Source organism: Sorex araneus, chromosome 1 (genome assembly GCF_027595985.1).
Source record: "Sorex araneus isolate mSorAra2 chromosome 1, mSorAra2.pri, whole genome shotgun sequence".
NCBI classification, from domain to species: Eukaryota; Metazoa; Chordata; class Mammalia; order Eulipotyphla; family Soricidae; genus Sorex; species Sorex araneus.
The window spans coordinates 97,116,567-97,138,296 of record NC_073302.1 but is presented as its reverse complement, the minus strand read 5'-3'; the positions used below and the strand labels follow the sequence as shown (position 1 = coordinate 97,138,296).

Here is a 21,730-nt window from a genome sequence, read left to right as displayed (position 1 = left end):
TTGTTTACAGTGCAAGTTTTATTCACAATTAAACTGTCTTTTGAGTGCATGCCTTTTCTTTAATTACCTCGAAGAAACCCAGCACCTACCATGAAGTGAAAATAAGGCTTTAGGAACTTTTGAGACACACAGATAAATTATCTGAAGTAATAAAGTTCGAAGGAGGTCACATCTTAGTTGGGGTAGAGGAGAAGGGCTTTCTGATAGATAAAATTGCTGAGTTGGATCATTGCAAGTTATAGGCCTATAGCACTACTGGCCAGAGAAGGGATCTGATTTTGAATTTTTTAAATATATTTTTTACTAAATGCAATTATGTAAAGATTGCATTCTAATTTTGTGCTAAGAGCTTGACATGCTTTATCTTACAAAGATTCTATAACATGGATACTACTAGGTTCAGTTTACGGATAGAAAAATTACTATCAGAGCAGTAAGGACTTCTATAGTGCTTAGCGCCGAAGTGGAAAACAAGAAACACAGAAGTAGTGAAGCTTGCAGTCATATTTGTGTGGAGTTCCTGGTGAGTCTGAAGTATTAGGAATGTTAGCTTAATGTAATAGAATATGTACTGTATTCACTCCCATTGGCATTTTAGAATGATTCAAAGTTTTCTTTTCAAATGAGGCTATTCTCCTTTTTTTCCTAAATCAGGACTCTTTATTTTAATTTCCCTCATTAAAGATCAAATTTTACTTTCTCTTTCCCTTTGTAGTCTCAAAAATTGAAAGGAGAACTTTATAGACGAGATTATAAGTAACCTTGCCTAGTTGAGTTCTCTTGACACTGTTGATAATACCGCTTGCTGTCTTTGAATTCTTGCCTCCTAATCACTGGACTAATTTTCTCAGGTAGTATTTTAGGTTAATATCTGATAAGTATTAACCTTGGAAAACAGTGGGACTATACCTAATCCATTTTGTTGGCAAAAATTTTCTCTGACATTTCTGCTCAGATGGGGGAATCTTTCTGAGAAAGTATGTTGATTGGTTATCGTGACTTTTTTGCCCTCTGAGAAGTACTGGTATGCTTTTCTGGGAAATTTATGTCTTTAAAGATGAAGTAACAACAGATACTACTTCTACCAGAATACTTTCTTCCATCCTGCTACTTCTGGACCTAATAAATCTTTTATTTTCTGGGTCTTGATGCCACCTTTTGATGCCACCTCCAGTTCATTAGTGGAGCGAATGCCATTGCTTTTGTAGTTCTTTCTGCTCCGGCACTAATGCTCTTGTGATAGAACAGTTTGCTAACCTGTTTCCATTTTCTTCCATGCGGAAAATATGTGCAGCTCCCTACTTTATTTTCAGCTCTGAATGTACAGGATATCAATGTCTGGAAAGTGATACAGACTTGTTGTCTTATCTAAGACAGAGCACAAGTAATATCAGTTTGCAAAAAATCAATTCTATAGGGTTCTGGCACCACAAATCAGGAAGGATGCAGTATTTATTGTTTTGGTTCTCAGCTCTAAAAAACTTATCAGTTTGCTTGCCTCCAGAGTTCTAATGGAGTTTTGTATTTTTGAAGTTGATTTTCAGATGTAACTACTGACAAAGCAACCAGTATAATAAGTCTATAATGTGGAATTTCAAAATCTTAGTCTACTAAGTAAGCCCCCCACTTTTTCTGAGTGAGTTTGCATATTAAGTGATGGCCTTTATTATGGAAAAGACAACTTAATGGGTATGAAATTGCAGGTATATGTTAAAAGACCCTGTGATATGAAAGAGCTCTGGCTTCTCTTTCATAATTGCTTATTTGTCTTTTCCTCTGATCAGTTTACATAAGGGCAGGAATCGAGTCTCTGTATCACTGACCATTTTATTTCTCACGTAGCATAATACATTTTGAATAATAGTATTTACAGGAGAAATAACATGAAATAATACATCACTGTGCTGTCCTACTGTTTATTGATTGCCCCAGAAGTATTGTCCCTTTTTGTACTTGGAGGATCAGGTCATAGTTTTTGAATGCTTTTGTAGAAAATAAAATCGATAACATATTTTATTGTCTAACTTTTGCATAATACTATAGAGGTCAAGATAAGGCTCATTGTTTAATAAGCAAAGTGCTAATTTTCAGAATTATTACAAATTAAATTAGTTGCCAAGGGAAGTATCCACAGGCTGGTTCCCCCGAGTCAGGAGAACCAGTATTGGTATCAATCCCAGCCTGGAAAACCCATTGTGTGTTGGGGTGCTCCAGACTGGATTGGGCTAGGCAAACAGGATTTCTTTGAACTTTGTGTTTAAAGTTTTAAAGTGAATAGATGAAATATTGTTTGCTATCAAACATGAAATAGTATTAAATGATCAAATGCTTAGTGCCACAAAAATTTGGCCTGCCAAAACATATTTCACAATACCCATCTTTGGGAACAGAATAAAAATATACTCAATTATGATTTTGTTGCCAAAGGAAATTTAAGTGTCTCCTCACTGAAAGTTTTCAACATCTTATACAATTTTTAAATGATTTTTTTGGTCTTTTTTTTTCTTTTCTTTTTGGATCACACCTGGTGATGCACAGATGCACAGGGGTTACTCCTGGCTCCTTCACTCAGGAATTACTCCTGGTGGTGCTCGGGGGACCATGTGGGATGCTGGGAATTGAACCTGGGTCAGCCTCATACAAGGCAAATGCTCTACCTGCTGTACTATTGCTCCAGCCCCCCCTTTTTTTTGATATATTAGGATTAAACTCAGTGCCTCTTACATATAAAGACACTGTACTAATGAGCAACGTTCCTGGCTGTCTAATGTGCTTTAAAATCTTTCAAGTACAGAATTTTAGTAATTTTTACCTGTTTTGTTAAAAATAGGAACGTGTCAGAAGTTTAATAATTTAGTATAATTGATATGTGGCATTAGGAAGGGTTGTTTAATATGTACATGTATTAGATATGTAAATATATGTATACTAAATGTATTTAGCACATATTAAACAACCCTTCCTAATACACATATCAATTATACACACATATACTTATTAATATATATGGACAGATATACATATATATATTTAGCACACATTTACACTGTTGATAAATAAGATTTAAAAGTGAATAGCGGGTGGAGACAAGATCCCTTTACATGGCGCTGACCCTGGTTTGATCCTCAGAACCACATCTGGTTGCACCTGGTATGACCCCGAGATACTGCCGGGATTAAGTTTGTGCAGCACAGATGTCTGTTACTCCCGCTAACCCCAGAGGGGGAAATGAGCATCATGGTGATAGAAACAGCTCAAACATCTCTTTTCAAAAACACAATTTTTCATGGTGACTGGCAGAATAATCTAGGCATCAGGCCTTCCCATTTTCTTATTTTGATTAATATTTATAAATCCTGATTTCTTTGCAGGTATTACTTTAAATCATTTTCTCATTTTGTGAGTTAGTTTAATTAAATAATATGTGTTCCTCCAGTTTAGGAAGGCACCTATATACTCAAGGGAATATATACTTTGTCCTAACCATCGGCTAGGTAGCACACCTACAATGACAAGGAGACTCTTACATTCGAACTAAGAGTTTGTTAATATTGTTTTGCATACTAGATAGTGAATGGGCTGGAGCGATAGCACAGAGGTAGGGCATTGCCTTGCATGCGGCCAACCTGTGTTGATTCCTCCGCCCCTTTCGGTGAGCTCGGCAAGCTACCCAGAGTATCGAGCCCGCACGGCAGAGCCTGGCCAGTATCTGTGGTGTATTCTATGTGCCAAAAACAGTAACAATAAGTCTCACAATGAGAGATGTTACTGGTGCCCGCTCGAGCAACTCGATGAGCAACGGGATGACTGTGACAGTGACTAGATAATGAATATGCTTATTTTCAGTTTATCTCTGTTGTAAGTACAAATGAAAAATGTAATATTTTCTTTCCAGTATTCTGATGGATCATCTTTTATTTCATTTTGAAAAGTACTCACCGGTTCACAAATAGGACTCTACTAACTGTTCGGTTTTGGGTTATGTTGTAAGTTATTTGATGGTATAAAGAAAGATTGGAACAGTTTTATCTTCTCCATAGTTAACAAAGGGTAGTTTATTATATTTTTTGTCATTTTTTAAATTCTTCAATCCTGTAATGTTATCTTTTTGCTTTTGTTTTGTCATCTATATTTGGAATCCAGTGAACTTGATAGCATTCCCACTAGCAGATGGAGAAAGATTGAGACTAGTTGTTACTTTCGGGTTATGTGAGTGATAAATGGCAGACTAGTATTTAAAGGCACGCAGCTTTTTATACAACTGCATTTGACTTCTGTCAGTGTGTTAAGTAATATCGTTCACATGTTTACCAAGTATGTTCGTATTCAAGGAAACTCACAGGAGGTAAGTGATCGCCACTCTCTTTGCCAAGGAGCAGTTGAGTACCAGATCCAGGATAAGTGACAAATCCTAAAACAGCCTGCTCTTTCTCTGTTGTTTAGTATGAGTTTTATCTAACTGGATAGTTGATAAGTGAGTGATACATTGGAAAATTGGGTTTTTGAAATTGTTTGGCAACCTAGTGAAAATTTTGAAGACAACAACGCATAGTGATTAAATCTGTGTTTTCTAAACTTAAAAGCTGTGTTTTGAAGGTTCTTCAATTTTACTTACTTGTAGGTTTGGGGAGGTTTGGAACCACACCTAGAGATACTCAGGGCTTACTCCTGGCTCTGTGCTCAGGGATTACTTCTGGTGGGGGTGAGGGAATATATGGGACACTGGGCATCAACCCAGATTGACTGCATGCAAAGCAAGCATCCTATCCACAGCACTATCTCTCTGGCCCCTCTTCAATTTATATTAAATTATCTACTATTGCAGTAGAAATTAACAGACAGGTACCAGAGTTGTCAGCAAATGTCTAGTTTTTACAACCCCTGCAATATAATACGTTTTATTCAGTTTGCCCATCACTTTTTCCTTTTAGTAACCATCTTTTTGTTCTATTAATTTGAATTTTAAAAACTTTTTAATTGGTGTAAATATCCAAAGCCATTGAAATAGTAGTCCACGATATTAGGGAAAATGCCACACTGCAGCGTATTTGCCTCAAGAAGCTGATGAGGATAGATGGACTTCTCAAAGGCCTATCAAGAACTTGACAGCTGGGTGACACATGATTCTTTTTCTTCTTTTGGAGTCTGTGGCGGTGGGGGGTAGGGGGTAGAGAAACACTGTGCTGGGTGTTTCTCTCTGCGGTGTTTAGGAGACCATGTGATGCCATGAAACAAGCAAGACCCCCCTCTCCCATACAAAACAAGCTTTGCATGTCTTCAGCCTGTTGAACTACCTCTCTGGCCCAAATGATTCTTTTTCTTATAAGCTATACTTGAATTGCATAAGGATATTGCAACTCTATTTTACCTTATATAAGGTCTTTTTAATTTGAAAAAAAAAAGGGGGGGGTGGAAGGTAGTCCAAGGGGGGTAAAGTGTGTGCCTTGCACATATGGAACAAGGTCTCAGGTTTAATCCCCAGCAGAGCACAGCCCTCTGATACCTGGGGTTAGCCCTGACCACCAAACCATCTTGCCTGAAATGCAGGGAACACAGCAGGAAGACCAGCCCTAAGTCCCAGGGAAGGACTGGGGAAGCCCTATTTAAAAAAAAAAAAGTGTGTGTGTATGTGTATATGCATTTGGAAAAACTGCATAATAATATAAAATAACAAATGGAAGATAATTTTCTATTTAATGCATCAAAATGGCACATGAGTAGATAACTTTCTGAATTATAGCCAAAATGCAATTCTTTTTTATTGGATTGCTTAGCACATATGTCCTAGATCAGGAGTTGTGTTGGTACAAATTATTTTATGGTTTTATGATATTAAATAAGAAATTCCCAGCAGTAAATCCCAATCGCTATGGAATTAGAAAGCATTCAGGAATATTTTGTAACATGTAGGTTGACCTAGATTAGCCTTAATGTACAGATAGGAATGTGAAGGTTTGGAAAAGAAAACTGGCATTCCAAAGCTATCCTGTGAGTGTGAGTTTAGATCTTCATGATTTGTTGGCAGCGTCACCCTAATATTAATTAGAGACTTCTTATCTCTTGAATTTCTTGTGCTGTTTTTGACATAGAACTTGACATTTATTGTTCCTTTATTCACTCTTTAAATATTTAATTGCTTCCTAGTGCCAGATAGTTTCTTAGTTACTGAACAAACTAATATTGTTTGCACAATGCTTCTTTGGTGTGTGTGGAAAGAGCCAAAATAGGTATCTTTTATATAACATAACTTATGAGACAGGTCTGTTTCCATCACTCTGGTTTTATAGGTGCTGACTCCAAAATGCTCAGAGAGGATCACACAGACACTAAGTAGCAGAATGGCTTCCAGCGTAGGCAATTATTTCTCCGAGATCTAGTCTTTTCCCTATGTTGCACTGAAAATGCTTACCACGGGGCGGGAGAGATAGCTACGGGAGCTGCCTGTCCGCTTTGCCTGCAGGAGGCCAGCATTCAGAACCAGGCCTGCTGGGTTCTCTGATGCTGCTAGTGCCTGTGCTCGATGAGGTTTGCACGGTATCCGAACAGGAGTGGAATTTGCCTGGGAAACTTAACTAGATCCTGAAAATGTTTGAATCTGAGAGTCAGTTACTATTCAAGTTAGAGAGAACAGTGAATAAAGCAATGATCCTTGTAACCTGAGCACTGCTGTTTGAATTCTTGTCTCTATTTTGTAGAAGTTTTGGGTGAGAAGAATGTTTCCAAAGAAGTCCCCGTGAGGCTCAAACCATAGAGGTTGAAACCCTTTGCAGAGGGGCTTCTGAAGCCTTTGCGGCCTCTTCTCGGGTGCTGAAAAGCAACCTGTAAAAGTAATCTGTAAAGTGCTCATTATAAAGTGTGAAGTGGTTGGGTAAATGTTAAGGTTCCATAGTTCTGTAATACTGATGAATCATTGAGTCCTTGAACAGTATGAATGTTAAAATATTGCAACAGAATCAGTTATATTTGATTGATTCCCCACCCCACTCCTCAAATAACAGTCACCTTCCTCTCATGAGAATTTGCCCTTTATCTGTGAAATTGTGCATTGTTTCTTCAAATCTGAGTGAGATTCTGAGTGGGTAATGTATTCTTGGTGAGGTGTTCATTTCATTGAGTTTGTTCACTGTATCCCACTACTGTTTTGGGGCCTGGAGGGTTTCATCTGAGAAGTCTGCAGTGAATCTTAGGGATGCTCCATTATAAGCTATTTCTTTCTTTGATCTTGCTGCTTTCAGTATTCTCTCTATCTGTGGTTTTTCTCATTCTGACAAGGATGTGTCTTGGGGTATTCTTTTTTGGATTTCTTTTAACTGATACCCTTCCAGACTCTTTGATCTGGGTACATTCAGTCTTCAGCTCTGAAAACTTCTCAGCTTTAACAGTTGCTTCTTTATCAGGGTTTTCTTCCTGCCCCTCTGTTACTCCAGTGATTCTTATGTTGTTCTTCTTGGCATCATCCCAATTTTCTCTTGTATCTGTCAATTTATTTTAAAGGTCTTTTCCATCTCCTGCTGTTGTGTGGAGATTCTCTGCACCTCATCTTTAAGCTCACTGATTCTGTCCTCAGCTGTCTTAACTCTGCTGGCGAGGCCTTCCACTGAGGTTTTCATTTCACCTACTAGGTTTTTCCGGTCTGTCATTTTGGCTTGTATTTTTGTTTGCATTTTCTTCAGTTCTGCTCTCAAATTCTACTGTATTTTATTTGCAGTATGTTCCATTGTTTCTTTGAGTGCCTTGCACATCCTTAACAGTTTCATTCTAAATTCCCTATTAAAGAGGTTATATGGCTTGCTATTGCTTTCTGGATCAGCCAGGCTAGCTTCTTCACTCACTAAGGCTGGCAGGATTCCATGGTGCTTTACTGTCGTGACCTTTTGCTGTTTTTAGATTTGTTACCTGTGTGTTTTTGTGTAGTTAGGAGCCTAAGTTGTCTTTGTACATGTAGGATGAGTCACAGAGAGGTGAAGAAATGTATGGTACAGGTTAGTGAGGTAGTTCAGGGTTAGTGAGGCAGGTGATAGAGGTGAACAGTTCCCCAAGGGTCTGGGCGCCTGCCCGATGTTCTAACTGTTCCTCTCACTTCTCGCTGAGAATTGCCCTTGTGTGGGCTGTCCTGTTTAACTTGTGACTCATTTGTGCCGACCAGACCACACTGGTAAACAGTATTTACATTTGTTCATTTCTGCTACTGAATGTTTCTAACTCTTATTCTATGTTGAGAAAGTTATTTCATCAGATCTTAATCTGTGCTTCAATGAGGAAATTCTCCAGGCTTCTCCAGGAGTTTCAGTAGCTATTGAGCCATATGATGGCATAACAGATTATTTTCATATTTGTTTCTTTCATTGAACTCTGAACTTCTTAAGGCCAGGGCCTGCATCAGTATTGGTGAGCATGCCTACCACCTTTCATGATGCCTGGAGCATTGTGCAGCCAGTATTTGATAAATAACTGTAAGAGCTTCAAAATAAGAATTAGAGGTGCTTTTTTTCCAGGAGTTACCCAGACAAATCTATTTCAGCAGCTTTGAGCAACACCATCTCAGCAATAGGATTCTTTATCCTTTGTAACTTTGTAGGTGATAAATTGTATTCATTGAAATTTTTTTTTAAAGATTTAATTTCACAAGATAATTTCATAATCCTCCATTTTGTGAGTAACAAAACTCAATGAAAGGCAAAATTCACCTTTTGTTTTCATTAAAGATTTTCTTCTTAGGGACCAGAGTGATTAGTATAGTGGAGAGGGTACTTTCCTTGGCTGTGGTCAACCTTGATTCAGTTACGTCACCCCCTCTGGGCACCCAGGCCCTGCATCAATGCCATAGAAAGCCCTGAAAACCACCAGCTGTTTCCTCCAAACAAACTTTAAAAAAAAAAACAAAAAAGATTTTAGTCATAAAAAAATCATATTTTTGTTTCTAGTTATCTGAGAATGACCCAGACCCACGAAGAGCTCACAGCAATGTAGCCCTATGCTGTGTAGCTTAGTAGATGTGGACCCGAGGATTCAGGCCTGTATCTTTGCACCCAAAGTCATACTTTCCTTTCATTTTCAAAGGTAGTGTGGTGGGGTGCAGGGTAGGTGGTGGCGGGGCCATTTCCAGCACTGTCCTGGGCCGCCGGGGCTCTGGGGGTTGCATTTGCGTGGGGGGGCGTGCATGGAGTCCAAGGTCAGACTTGATGCTCGGATATACAAGGCATGTTTCCATCTTCATGAGCTATGCTCTGGGTTCAGCCCACAAAGTGAGTCAGATGTAATAAACAATTTTACCTTTTGAGGTGTTGTTTAGCCCAGTGGGTTTCAATCATTCATGGACCACAAGTATAAAACAGATCGAAACCCACCGAGTAGCCCACACATTTCTCTGAACTCGTCTTGCAAGCTGCAGGCCTGTGGGGTTTGTGTGTACTTTGTTTTGGGGGCCACACCTAGTGATGATCAGGGCTTACTCTCTACTCTCTGCTTAAGGATCACTCCTGAATGTGCTCATGGACCGTATGGGGTTCCAAGGCTCAACCTGGTATAGCACGGTACAGGGCCAAATGCCTCACTCGCTATGCCAGCTTTCTGCACCTCCACCCTTTTATGAAATTTCTTGGCACAAGATCTGATTCATTCTATTTCATGTTTCCTGCATACCTTTTGTATTTCCAATGGCTGAAGTAGGAGGTTGTTACAAAGATCTTAGAGCCTGCAATTCTTAATACTTACTCTCTGGCCCTTATAAAAGTTGGCCTGGCCAGAAAGATAACTCAAAAAGGGCTAGAGTCGAAAGTAGATAATGGACCAAACATGATGACCTCTCAGTGTCTGTGTTGCAAGCCATAATGCCCAAAACTAGAGAGTATGGGGAATATTGTCTACCATAGAGGCAGGGGGAGGATGGGAAAGGGGGAATACCCGGGATATTGGTGGTGGGGAACGTGCACTGGTGGAGGGATGGGTGTTTGATCATTGTAAGATTGTAACCCAAACATGAAAGCTTGTAACTATCTCATGGTGATTCAATAAAATTTAATTATTTTTTTTAAAAAAGGGGGGACTAGAGTACATTCAAAGCATGCAAGAGTTCTGGGTTGCATTCCCAGCATCAAATAATCACCTAAACACCACTAAAAAACAAAGTCAAAACAAGCAAAAAAGAACTTGGCCAATCCCTGTGTTATAGGTAAAGTAATATCATTAAGATTATATTAGGAATCTTGGGGCCGGAGCGATAGCACAGCGGGTAGGGCATTTGCCTTGCACACGGCCAACCTGGGTTCGATCCTCGGCATCCCATATGGTCCCCCAAGCACCGCCAGGAGTAATTCCTGAGTGCAAAGCCAGGAGTAACCCCTGAGCATCGCTGGGTGTGACCCAAAAAAAAAAAAGATTATATTAGGAATCTTCAAACATAGCCCATGGGTCAGAAGTAACCTGTTGAGTGTTTTGTAAAGAAAGTACTGGAAGAGTGTCTGCCTGTGTGATTGTGGGCAGTGTGTGCCTGTATCTCACAAGGGCAGGGCTTGTGAGTCACTCAGACAGTGCCTTCGGCTGCAGAACCTAAACGGTAGGCTTCCTGAAAAGCCCTGACTAATCTCTGCATTAGGTTGTGGAATTCCAGAATGATTAGCACTTGCAGGACGTTTTTTCCCCTTTTATTTTCATTGTTTTATAGATGGGAGAACCAAGCATTTCATGAAATAGACCAGTGCCTTAGATAGTCTGTGTTTCCCTCTGCCTCCCAGCCCTACACACTCATTCTGGAGCATGTGTCCTCTGCATGAGGAGGTGACAAGAACTGGAACATCTGGGTCCAGAGTGGGGTAGCACTTTACAGCTATTTTTCAATTATCAACATCGAAAGGACTAAGTGAAATAAGGAGATTATTTACTTATGGAGTGGCTTTAGCTCCCTGAGAATTGGAATATACATAAACATCATGAGATTGACACAAACATTTTGTTTGGATCTATAAAAAAATCATAATCATTTGTTCTTATAGTTTGCTGGTATAGACCTTTCAGTAGAGAAAAAGTCTGATGGACTGAGTAAGAGCCTGTGTCTACCACGGAACTTTTTCTTAGGAGAGGGCTGACTGACTTCCTCTGGAGCCTTTGTGCCATTTCAGTGCGTGACTCTTTGAAATTGCCTGAAACATGACAAATGCTCAACAAAAAGTATTTCTGGGGCTGAATTGATAGTACGGTGGGTAGGGCATTTGCCTTGCACATGGCCAGCCAGGGTTTGATACCCTGCGTCCCATGTGTCCCCACGCACTACCAGGAATGATTCCTGAGTGCAGAGCCAGCAGTGACCCCTAAGCATTGCTGGGTGTGGCCCCCCCAAACGAAACTAAATATTTTTTCTTTTCAGGTCTTTTACTTACAGAAGTTTTTGTTATGTAAAGTTGGGGAATAATCAACAATGTTAATCTTAGAAATGTTGGGTTTTTTTTCTCTTCACTCTAAAAATAAAAATGTGAGAGTCTCAAAAATGTAACCTCTCAGCATTGAAAGTTCTTGTTGGCAGAGAATATTCCTGATGATAAAAAGAAAGGGCATCTTTCCTGTGACATTGTGGGGGCCAGGAAATGGGTGAGAGCACAGTGGTATCTATCTGATGTTCAACAGACTCAGTAGTAGCCTCTCCTGGCTTTACTTTATTGCAGTATAAAGAAGAGGGCGGCAAGGTCACCAGCTACTGCCATGAGACGATGCCTGGGTGGGTCCATGATGTGCTGGGCCGTAACTGGGCTTGCTTCACTGGAAGGAAGGTGGACGCTCCCTCTGAGAAAGGGAATGTGAATATGATACATCTTCCAACTCTACAGGAAAAGGAGAAGTAAGTGGTCACACATGAAAGATACATTGAGATTTAGTTTTGTTATATGATATGTGTGTGTCTAAGTTAATGGTTAGAGAATTTTATTTTGATGATTTAAGGGTTGACTTAGAAATGTACACCATGTTACAGCAAATTTCTTTGGGAAAAAATGTTTTGATTGATGTAGTTGAGAAAATAAATTTATTTCCAAAAACACTTCAAAATGAACAATCATGGCTTAAGAGTAAGTGCTGGGTAGAGAGTTCAGCAGATGGGGCACTTGACTAGCACATGGCTGATCCAGCTTCAGTCCCTAGAGTCCCATGTGGTCCCTGGACCACCACCAGAAGTGATCCCTGAGTACAGAGCCAGGAATAAGCCCTGAGTACTGGCTTATTCCAAAAAAACAAAAACAAACAAAAAAAACCTCTCAAAAGTAAGCACCATATTCAACTTCACAGAATTGCAGTGACTTTTTAAAGAACATTTTATTAATTGAACATAAGTATTAAAGCAGTATGTGGCAGAAATTTAAGTTCTTGGTCATTAGGTAGTATACATATGTATTTTTTTTTTTGCTAGAGTTATCATAACAGTATCATAAACTGAATGAGTTAAACATCAAAACTTTATTTCATTACCATTTTGAGGCTGAAAGTCACAGATCAAGTAAGCAAGTTGGGTTTCCTCTGAGTGTTTTTGTATCATTCACAGTGTAGTGACCAGTGGATGCCAATTTGCCTAATCATGTTTCCCAGAAGAACAATATTTTTAATCTTCTTATGAAATAATAGTGTTTAAGACCACTTTATAATCACTGCAATGCACATATCAGCATAGGACATTTTACTAAATGTTGCAAAGAAATAGGGAGAATTACTGTTTCTTTATCAGTGTAACGTGGCTTTCATTACAAAACATTTATAATTTAATATTGGTTTTTTTTTTGGGGGGAGGGTCATACCCAGCAATGCACCGGGGGTTACTCCTGGCTCTGCACTCAGGAGTTGCTCCAGCCCCTATAATTTAATATTGTATCTTGAATTTTTCTGTTAAACTCTGAAAAGCTTTAGTTTTTTTTAACCTCTCTGACTAAGCCTCTTAAAAAAAAATACTTGTCATTAGACTTTTGAAGTGTTTAACCTTTATGAGATTTTATTAAACTGCTTTTACCTTTAGATTTATTCAAGCCAGCCTATATAAATCCATTTATTATTGTGCCTGAAGATAGTAGAACAGCTGCAATTTGGTTTTATTGTTGTGTTAGTATTTTCAGAAATATGATGCCATTTTATAATCCGTTTAGTAATGTTATACATCTGGTACACTTTGTAATAAGTGAGAGAGAACTTTGATGAAGCATTATAAATGTGGTTACGCATTTTCTGTATTCCTCGGTATTTTGTGTTAAAATATTTTCTCTATGGAGAGCAATCAAAAGAGAAAGTGAATTATGCCTAAAATGTTACTCAAGTTAGATAATGCTTTGCATAAGTGAAACGACCACATCTTAAATGTTAATTCATTGTGAACCATTTGGAGATCTCCTTAGATCCAGATTCCGATTTAGTTGTCTGGGTTGAATATTTAGGTTTTGTCCACATGTGTAACAAACATGCAACTGTTGATACTGATACTATCTCAGAAAAAAACATATTCTGAGGTGCTGAGAATGTGGTTCAGGGGCTGGAGTACCTCTCTTGCATTTGGAGCCCTGGTTCAGCCTCTGACTATAGCTGGGAGGGAGCCTCAAGCACTGAGCTGGTGGCAACCCTGAACATTGTAGGATATGACTTAAAAACAGAAACAAAAAATGCACACTCCCCCATTTAAAAAAATAATTGTGTATAGACGATGTAATCCATAATTCATTTGAAATAAATTATTTTAGTTGTCATACTTACATTCGATACTATATATATGGCATGTTGTATGCTATATAATGTTTGCCATGTTATATTCTTTATTACATAATTTAGAAAGATGCCCTGTTTTATTTTATGAATTTATAAAGGTACATACTAGAAATTGTAAAGGGCAGGGGAAAGGTGGTGATTCAATGCCAGCGCTTAAAGGCATCTAGGTTGACTTCCTTTTAAAAATGTATTACTGTATCACTGTCATCCTGTTGCTCATCGATTTGTTCGAGCGGGCACCAGTAATGTCTCCATTGTGAGACTTGTTACTGTTTTTGGCATATCAAATATGCTACGGGTATCTTGCCAGGCTCTGCCGTGTGGGCGAGATACTTCCGGTAGCTTGCCGGGCTCTCTGAGAGGGGCGGAGGAATCGAACCCGCATTGGCCGTGTGCAAGGCAAATGCCCTATCGGCTGTGCTATCGTTCCAACCCAAATGCACACACACACACACACACACACACATACACACACACACACACCACACAATAAAACCTGATTGTGAAGGCCAGAGAGATAGTTCGTGGGTAAAGTGTTTGCCTTCTATGCTGGATTTGGTCCTTGAACCCTCCTCCAGGTCCCTGAGCTCTTCCAGAACCGAGTCCTAAGCACAGAGCCAGGAGTGAGCCCAAGTGTGACCAAAAATATGAAACAGTAAAACTGATTCTGTATAAATGTCTTTGCTTTTTAAATTTAATAAACTTTAAACACTTATCACAAACTAAACTTCTAGACACTTTTTACTGAACAGGCAATAGAATAGAGGCAGTACTGTTGCTTATTTAAGCAGCCCTTATCTTAAAACCTAATTTATGATATTTATAACCTATTACTAGACAAAATGGTTTAATTTAACATCCTTACATATTCCTCTTCATTTGAGTTGCTATTTTCACAGAAGGCATTCCCATTTATGCTGTTCTTACAGTTGTTTTCTCAAGAGGTCATAGCAGTTTTGTTTCTTCTTTGCTGTCGAGGGCACGCACATGGATTGGACAGGCACCCAGGGCCTTCCCTAAACAGTGTTGGGGCTGGGGAGACGGGATGCCACAGTCAGGGTCTCACACTTGAATGAGATTCCCGGGCCCTGCTTTCCAATTCATCCCTTAGTATGAGAGCCTCTATTTGACTGGAGTCTATTTACATCTGCAGTGGGTATATCTAAAACTGTCTTGCTTTTGTGGCAGCTATTCTAACAGGTTGTACAAATATGATAACAATTTTGTGAAAACTATCAATGCTGTTCAGAAGTCCTGGACTGCAACCACATACAGGGAGTACGAGACACTTACGCTGAGAGAAATGATGCGGAGAGCTGGTGGCCACTGGCAGAGTCACCCAAGGTAGTACTGCACCCACCTGTCTCCCTGACAGGGATGCTGTCTGTCTGTCTCCCTGATGGGGAGGCTGTCTGTCTGTCTGTCTCCCTGATGGAGATGCTGTCTGTCTGTCTGTCTCCGTGATGGGGATGCTGTCTGTCTGTCTGCCTGATGGGGATGCTATGTTGAGTGTGTCTCCCTGATGGGGATGCTGTCTGCCTGTCTCTCTGATGAGGAGGCTGTTTGTCTATCTGTCTCCCTGACGGGGATGCTGTCTGTCTGTCTCCCTGATGGGGAGGCTGTCTGTCTGTTTGTCTCCCTGATGGGGATGCTGTCTGTCTGTCTGTCTCCCTGATGGGGAGGCTGTCTGTCTGTTTGTCTCCCTGATGGGGATGCTGTCAGTCTGTCTGTCTCCCTGATGGGGAGGCTGTCTGTCCATCTCCCTGATGGGGATGCTTTGTTGAGTACCATCCTTCCAGTGTTTTTTCCTGGATCACTCACCATTTTATTGGGCATCCAAAATTAATTTTTTTCTGTTTTCTTTCTTTTTGTTTTGAATCATCCGTCTCTTTCAGAGATGCTCTAATGTGCCCAATCCTAATTCAGGTTTTGCTTTCACAGGCCTGCCATCCTTCCTTTTCATTCCTCTCTTCTGGCTTAGGACTTTGTCCCCTCTCCTGTATATGAATCAGCTCCTGCTTCGCTCCTTCCTCTTGGGCTTCTTCCCTCTCTGGTCCTGTGTTAGCCACTCTGTGTAATGCTGACATTTCTCCTTCCTGTATGCTGCTATGATTGTGTTACTACTTATTTTTTAATACTTAAACTTAGCCATACAGATCTGACTATAGCTACACCTGACTTGTGTTCAAATAGTACCATGCAGTTACTAAAACTTAACTCACAGTCATAACATTTCCTTTGCTTCAAACCCCTTCTCTCAACTTGCCTATAAAAACTGTCAAGTTTGCAGTCTCTAAAATGTCAGAAACTCTGCATATGCTGCCTGAGCCCACGTGCTGCTTACATCCACGTGGCTAAGCACATGTGGTGCCTGAGCACATGTGTCGCCCGCATCTCCCTTCTTTTTTTTTTTTTCTTTTTTGGGTCACACCCGGCAATGCACAGAGGTCACTCCTGGCTCTGCACAGAGGAATCACTCCTGGCAGTGCCCAGGGGACCATATGGGATGCTGGGAATTGAACCTGGGTCGGCCGTGTGCAAGGCAAACGCCCTACCCGCTGTGCTATTGCTCCAGTCCCGTGCATCTCCCTTCTTGAAATGTGGAATTTTGTGTTTTCATGTCTAATGCTGAGTGTATGAGTGTAGGGATGAGTGTAGGGGCTCTCTCTGTTCTTGGAGAAGCCCAGGATCTCTCTTGAGCTTGTTACTCTCCATTGTCTCTCTCACTTTCTCGCCCTCCTTCCCTTCAAAACCTCCAAATAAAAAAAACTGCAATTTCCAAATAAATAAATAAATAAATAAATAAAATGTCAAAGACTTCTTTCTGCTTAAATTCTAGGAAAAATGCTCCTTATTTACCAATCTGCCTTGCTATCCTTAGTCAAAATTGTCATTTTCCATCTTTTGTTATAAACTTCATGTTCTATTTCGTACTCGAGTCGATTATATAATAATACTTTAAACTGAGATAGTAAGAAAGTTTGTAACTTATTTCCTCAGATTATATTATACTTGAATAATATAATGTGACATTTAGTCTAATAACATCTGTTAAATGACCAAGTATATTCTTCTGATGCCCTACCTTTTTTAGAAAATATTGATATGATATTGATATGATAAGGAATTGAAAAGCAGTAAAGATCTAGTATGTAGGTAGGCTATTCTTCTTTAGTCCAGTTTTCAAAGAACACAGTATTAATTCTTTGCTTTAAAGTATATTGCTTCATTAGGTCACAAAGCAGTTAATTATAAATAAAATGCATTGGAACCTTTTTTAATCTGCAGAATAATAATATTCATTTCTGATATATTTTGGCTTTGATACTGTCTTGAGGATTTTTCCTATCCACTTGATAGGATTATCTAATAATTCTTTCTCAGAAAAAAAACATATAATTATATTTTTATATATTTGTGTGTATATTTCTTTAAGTTTATACTAAGGAATTTCAAATTCATAGGTAATGCTTTTGTTAACTGAAAGGAAGGGAGCATATCATATTCTGTTCTTGAATTTGCAAAAATGGAGTTCCATGTTTCTGTGAGATTGGAAGCTGAGACTCAGTGAAAATCCAAAGAAGTCAACCAGAGAATGGGTTATTGATATTATCATATTTAAGCCTCAGAAATTTTTTTTTCTACATGCCTTGTTCTATGTTTCCATTGAACTCTTTTTTTTAATCTATGCTCTTCTCTCCTTCCACCTAACTACCTTTATCTTAGAGAAGGGCAAGCTTTATGAAAGGCTGCTTTTAATTTCAAATCTTCATAGAACCTTTAAGATGAGATTAAACTACCAAAGTGAGAAATATCTAAGGTTGACTGCTTTTCAGCAATATTTTTGTTTATAAATAAGTCCTAATAATCCAATGACATTATCAGCTCAGAGACTTAGACATAAACTTTAAGAAGTTTCTGAAACTAGTGACATTTTACATAAAATTTGTGTCCATGGACATCTTTTGAGTCCAGAGCTTTCACTGTATATTTCAAAGAAATTGGGCCCAGATGATTAACATGAAATGTACCTGTGGTGTTTGTGATTATCCCTTCTTCATCCCCCAAACTCCTGTTATGCTCTTTATTTTTACAGCATTGAACTTCAGTTGTTAGTTTCACTGTGTGTGTGTGAATGTGTGTGTGAATGTGTATGTGTGTGTGAGAGAGAGAGAGGGAGGGAGGGAGGGTGGGAAGGAGGGAGGGAGGGAAAGAGGAAGGGAGGGAGGGAGGGACCAGTGAGCAATAATCTGCCTTATAAAATGGTAGGAAGAAGGGAGTTAACAGCGTTGATTAATTCTATCAGCATCATATTTAATCTTTCTGACATGGATGGTGATGATGAGTGTTATAACTGCCATATATTATATTAAGGACTTTACAGAGACTGGATGTGTTCTAAGGGTTTTTTTTTTAATTATTGCATTGAATTTTAATAGCAATCTTGGGGGAACATAGTATTATGTCGATTTTTTTTTTTTTTATTGGGTTACCTTGAGAAAAGTTACAAAGCTATCAGGTTTAAGTCTCAGTCATACAATGATCAGACACCCATCCCTTTACCAGTGCACATGTTCCACCACCAAGAACTCCAGTATACCCCCCATCCCACTCCTTCACCCCCGCCTGTGTGGCTAATGATTTTCCCTTTACTCTCTTTTCACTTTGATTACATTCAATATTTCGACAGAAAACTCACTATTATTATTTGGAATTTTCCCCCAATAATCAGACCTGCCAAAAAGACATCATTTGATAATTTGTTTTCCATATTGAGGGCTCTAAAAGATGGTGGTCGCCATGCTGCTGAAGCTGAAAGGAAAGGCTGAGGGACAAAAACCTTTCCCCTCCCGGGGTGGGGGACAGCACGGAGCTGTAGCTTAGTTCACAGTCTAGAAGCATTTCTGCAAGAAGCCGCTGGGTTCCAAAATTAGTTAGTTTTCCTCTGGGATCATGGCCATTCAGGAGCAGAGGACTCTTGCATGTGGGGATGCTCGGAGTCTTGTCTGGGCAAAGGGTAGCTATTATATCGATTTTAATGAAAGTCAATATTAGTTTCTGGTGGTCTTTGAAGAATTATACCATTACACTGGTAAATGGTGAAGCTGTCTTGAGCAGGTCAGTATGACCTGTAGATACTTGAAATTAACTGCCCTGAAATTGCATTATGCTGCCACACTTAATTTCCCTTTTTCTTTCATATTAATTAGTATGCTATTATGTATATCATGACAACTAACTGATACCTGTTGACTTATTCAATCTTTTGGCCTCTCAGTGTAAAATCACAGAAACTTTATTTTCTTTCAAAATGTATTTGCACCTTAGTGTTCAGAGATTAGACAAATTTTCCAAGAATTTTTGGGATTTGTTTCTTCCCTACCATTTATATAAAATTTTCCACAAGGCATACATTTTTATGTATCTTACTTATCCCATGATTATTGTACAAGTTATGCATTCTTCAGTAATTAACTGATCCCTGTTCTAGAGTTCATGAATGTATCTCTCCCTGAGTCTTTGTGTCAGTGATCACCTTATATTTGTCTCTATACCACAGAATTTTTAGCAATATTCCTGTCCTGGTAAACATCTTAGTGTAAAACCAGTCTACACCTTTCCTCATGATAAGAAATCTGTTCCTTTTTGTTGGAGAGCAGGGGCAATGGTCACACCCCGCCATCCTCAGTGCTTACCCAGCCTTATGCTCAGGGAACATCCTGGCAGAGCCAGGGGACCACATGCAGTACCAGGATTGAACCAGGGCCAGCTGAATGCAAGACAAGTGCCTTAATACTTGTGATATCTTTCCAGCACTAAGATTTTTTTTTTTAAATTTTCGGCCACTTGTAGCACTGCTCAGGTCTCACTCCTGACAGTGCTCAGGGGACCTTTTGATCTGCCAGGAATTGAAATAGGATCAGTTGCGGATAAGGCAAGCAACTTCCCTTTTTGTCCTAGTGTTAACTTAGATCAAGATTTCTTAAGCTTTTTCCTCTGTGCCTTTGTTGCCCAAGAAATGCAGAAATGCTGCCAGAAACAAGGCAGATTCATTACATGTTTTCTTTTCAGTCACTGGAGTGAGAAACTTTTCACTCTTGCCATATTCTTTTGTGATCTCCATATTGTTATATGATCACATATGGGGTTCCCAGCCGCAGTTTCAGAAGCAGACTTCATCGTTTTCTACCTTAGTATCATCATCAACATATCCTGTGTCAAGCATCAATAATTCCTTTATTTTCTATGTTTATTATCTTCACTTCCTATGTTTTTTCTTCTTGGTGTGGAGAGAATGCATCTACTTTTGTATATATTAAAAATACCTTGATAGATATAGACTAAACGATTATCAGTTAATAAAAAAATTCTGATCTCCAAAAAGAAAGCCATTTATATAGCATCATGGATGATGTCAGTGGAATGTTATTTAATAGGAAAATTCTGTTCCTGAAAAAGTTAAGCCATTTATATAGCTTCATAGATGATGCTAATGTGATTACATTGTTGGAACATTGATACACTGACAGACCAGTCTTCTTTGTGTCTGAGTGGAGATCCAAAGTTGAGAGCCTAGCCAACCAGGTGTTTGAGATGGATTTAGAGGCAAAGAAATTAATCCTCTAAGGGTTGACTTCATATTGATGTGAAGTGTGTATTTTTTCCCTAGGCCCAAACCTGTGCCATTAACTGCAGAAATGCATGCAGAGAATTTACAGTTGCCAGCATCTTGGGATTGGAGAAATGTTCATGGTACCAATTTTGTTAGCCCAGTTCGAAACCAAGGTAAAAGAGAAGTTGTATTTTTCATTAATTCATCCTGAAATATTGTATGCTAGAGCATGGGATAGATTCTGGGCATATTTATTCATAGAAATGAAGTGGGTTTCAGTCACTGTAGTAAAACAAATGAGAAATATGTATAAGACTAATGAGTGCTCACTTCCTTTTGTGTCCATGGCAGATTATGGTAATGGTTCACATCACCTATACATTTCTTTGATATTCTTCTCATACATTTTTGAGGTAGCTACTGAAATTAGTAAAAGACATATGCAAGCCTAAGCTCATCTGCCCTCCTTGCAGGAATGACTTATGTAGAAATAATGAATTGTATATGATAAATTGCATTACTTTTGTAAAGGATATGCTGAAATCTTTGTTATTTATACTCCCACTACTATTATTTAGTCTTTCATTACATTAGAAGTTCAGTAAGTGGATCCTTAAATTTCACTCTGGCAAGGTTGATTTTGGAATAGGATAAGGGTCTTTCAGTTCATTGTGTGACATAATATTATATTAAGCTGATTTTGGATAGAATTGTAGTTCACTTGACTGATTCATTACTAAATAAAATAAGCAGACTGTTTTCTGGAAGCATTCTTATTGGTGATCAGATTTTAGTTTTATAATATCCAAAAATATATCGTTCTTTCCATTTTCTAAAAGTTAATTAATAATCAGCTTCCCCTACTTCTCAAGCATGCACCACCAACTCTTCAGTCCCATTATTACTGAACTTTTGTCAAATGTTTGGAATGAACAAAGCTGGGAGCAGTTATGGCAGCCGCTTAGCCAGCAAGGGTCCTCTTCACATACCCCAGCAGTCATTCCTTTGTACTGGTTATTCTGGGACTCTTCAGCTTAGATCTACAAAGTGTGGAGCCTGAAATTCTTTCCAACTTTTCCTTCTTGGCAAGAATTTCTTGGCATTGGTGGAATTGGATATAAGAAAAATTTCAAAGAAATGAATTGCAAGTGAAATTAAAAGGTGGATGTTAGATTAAAATGTACTCGGTCATCAAATCTTATGCTAATTTGAAAAAAAATTAGTAATGTTTTTTAAGAGTTGATTAATGAGTATCAGGGCCATAGTTGGTCCTGCTGTGTTGCCGAGAACATTTGGTTATTCGTGTTGTTAAAAAAATTTTTTTTGAAAACTATGGATCCGTCCCTCTTGGAGAGCCTGGCAAGCTACTAAGAGTATCTCACCCACACG

The 21,730-nt window shown here is 38.9% G+C and overlaps 1 protein-coding gene across 1 annotated transcript in view; it reads left to right on the top strand.

The window, feature by feature from the left end:
- CTSC (cathepsin C) overlaps positions 1 to 21,730 on the top strand; it is a 43,132-nt gene that overhangs the window by 11,126 nt on the left and 10,276 nt on the right. The window contains exons 3-5 of the mRNA XM_055141642.1: positions 11,658 to 11,830; positions 14,917 to 15,072; positions 20,399 to 20,514. Of these exons, the coding sequence (XP_054997617.1) occupies positions 11,658 to 11,830; positions 14,917 to 15,072; positions 20,399 to 20,514 (445 nt within the window). The remainder of the gene's footprint in view (positions 1 to 11,657; positions 11,831 to 14,916; positions 15,073 to 20,398; positions 20,515 to 21,730) is intronic.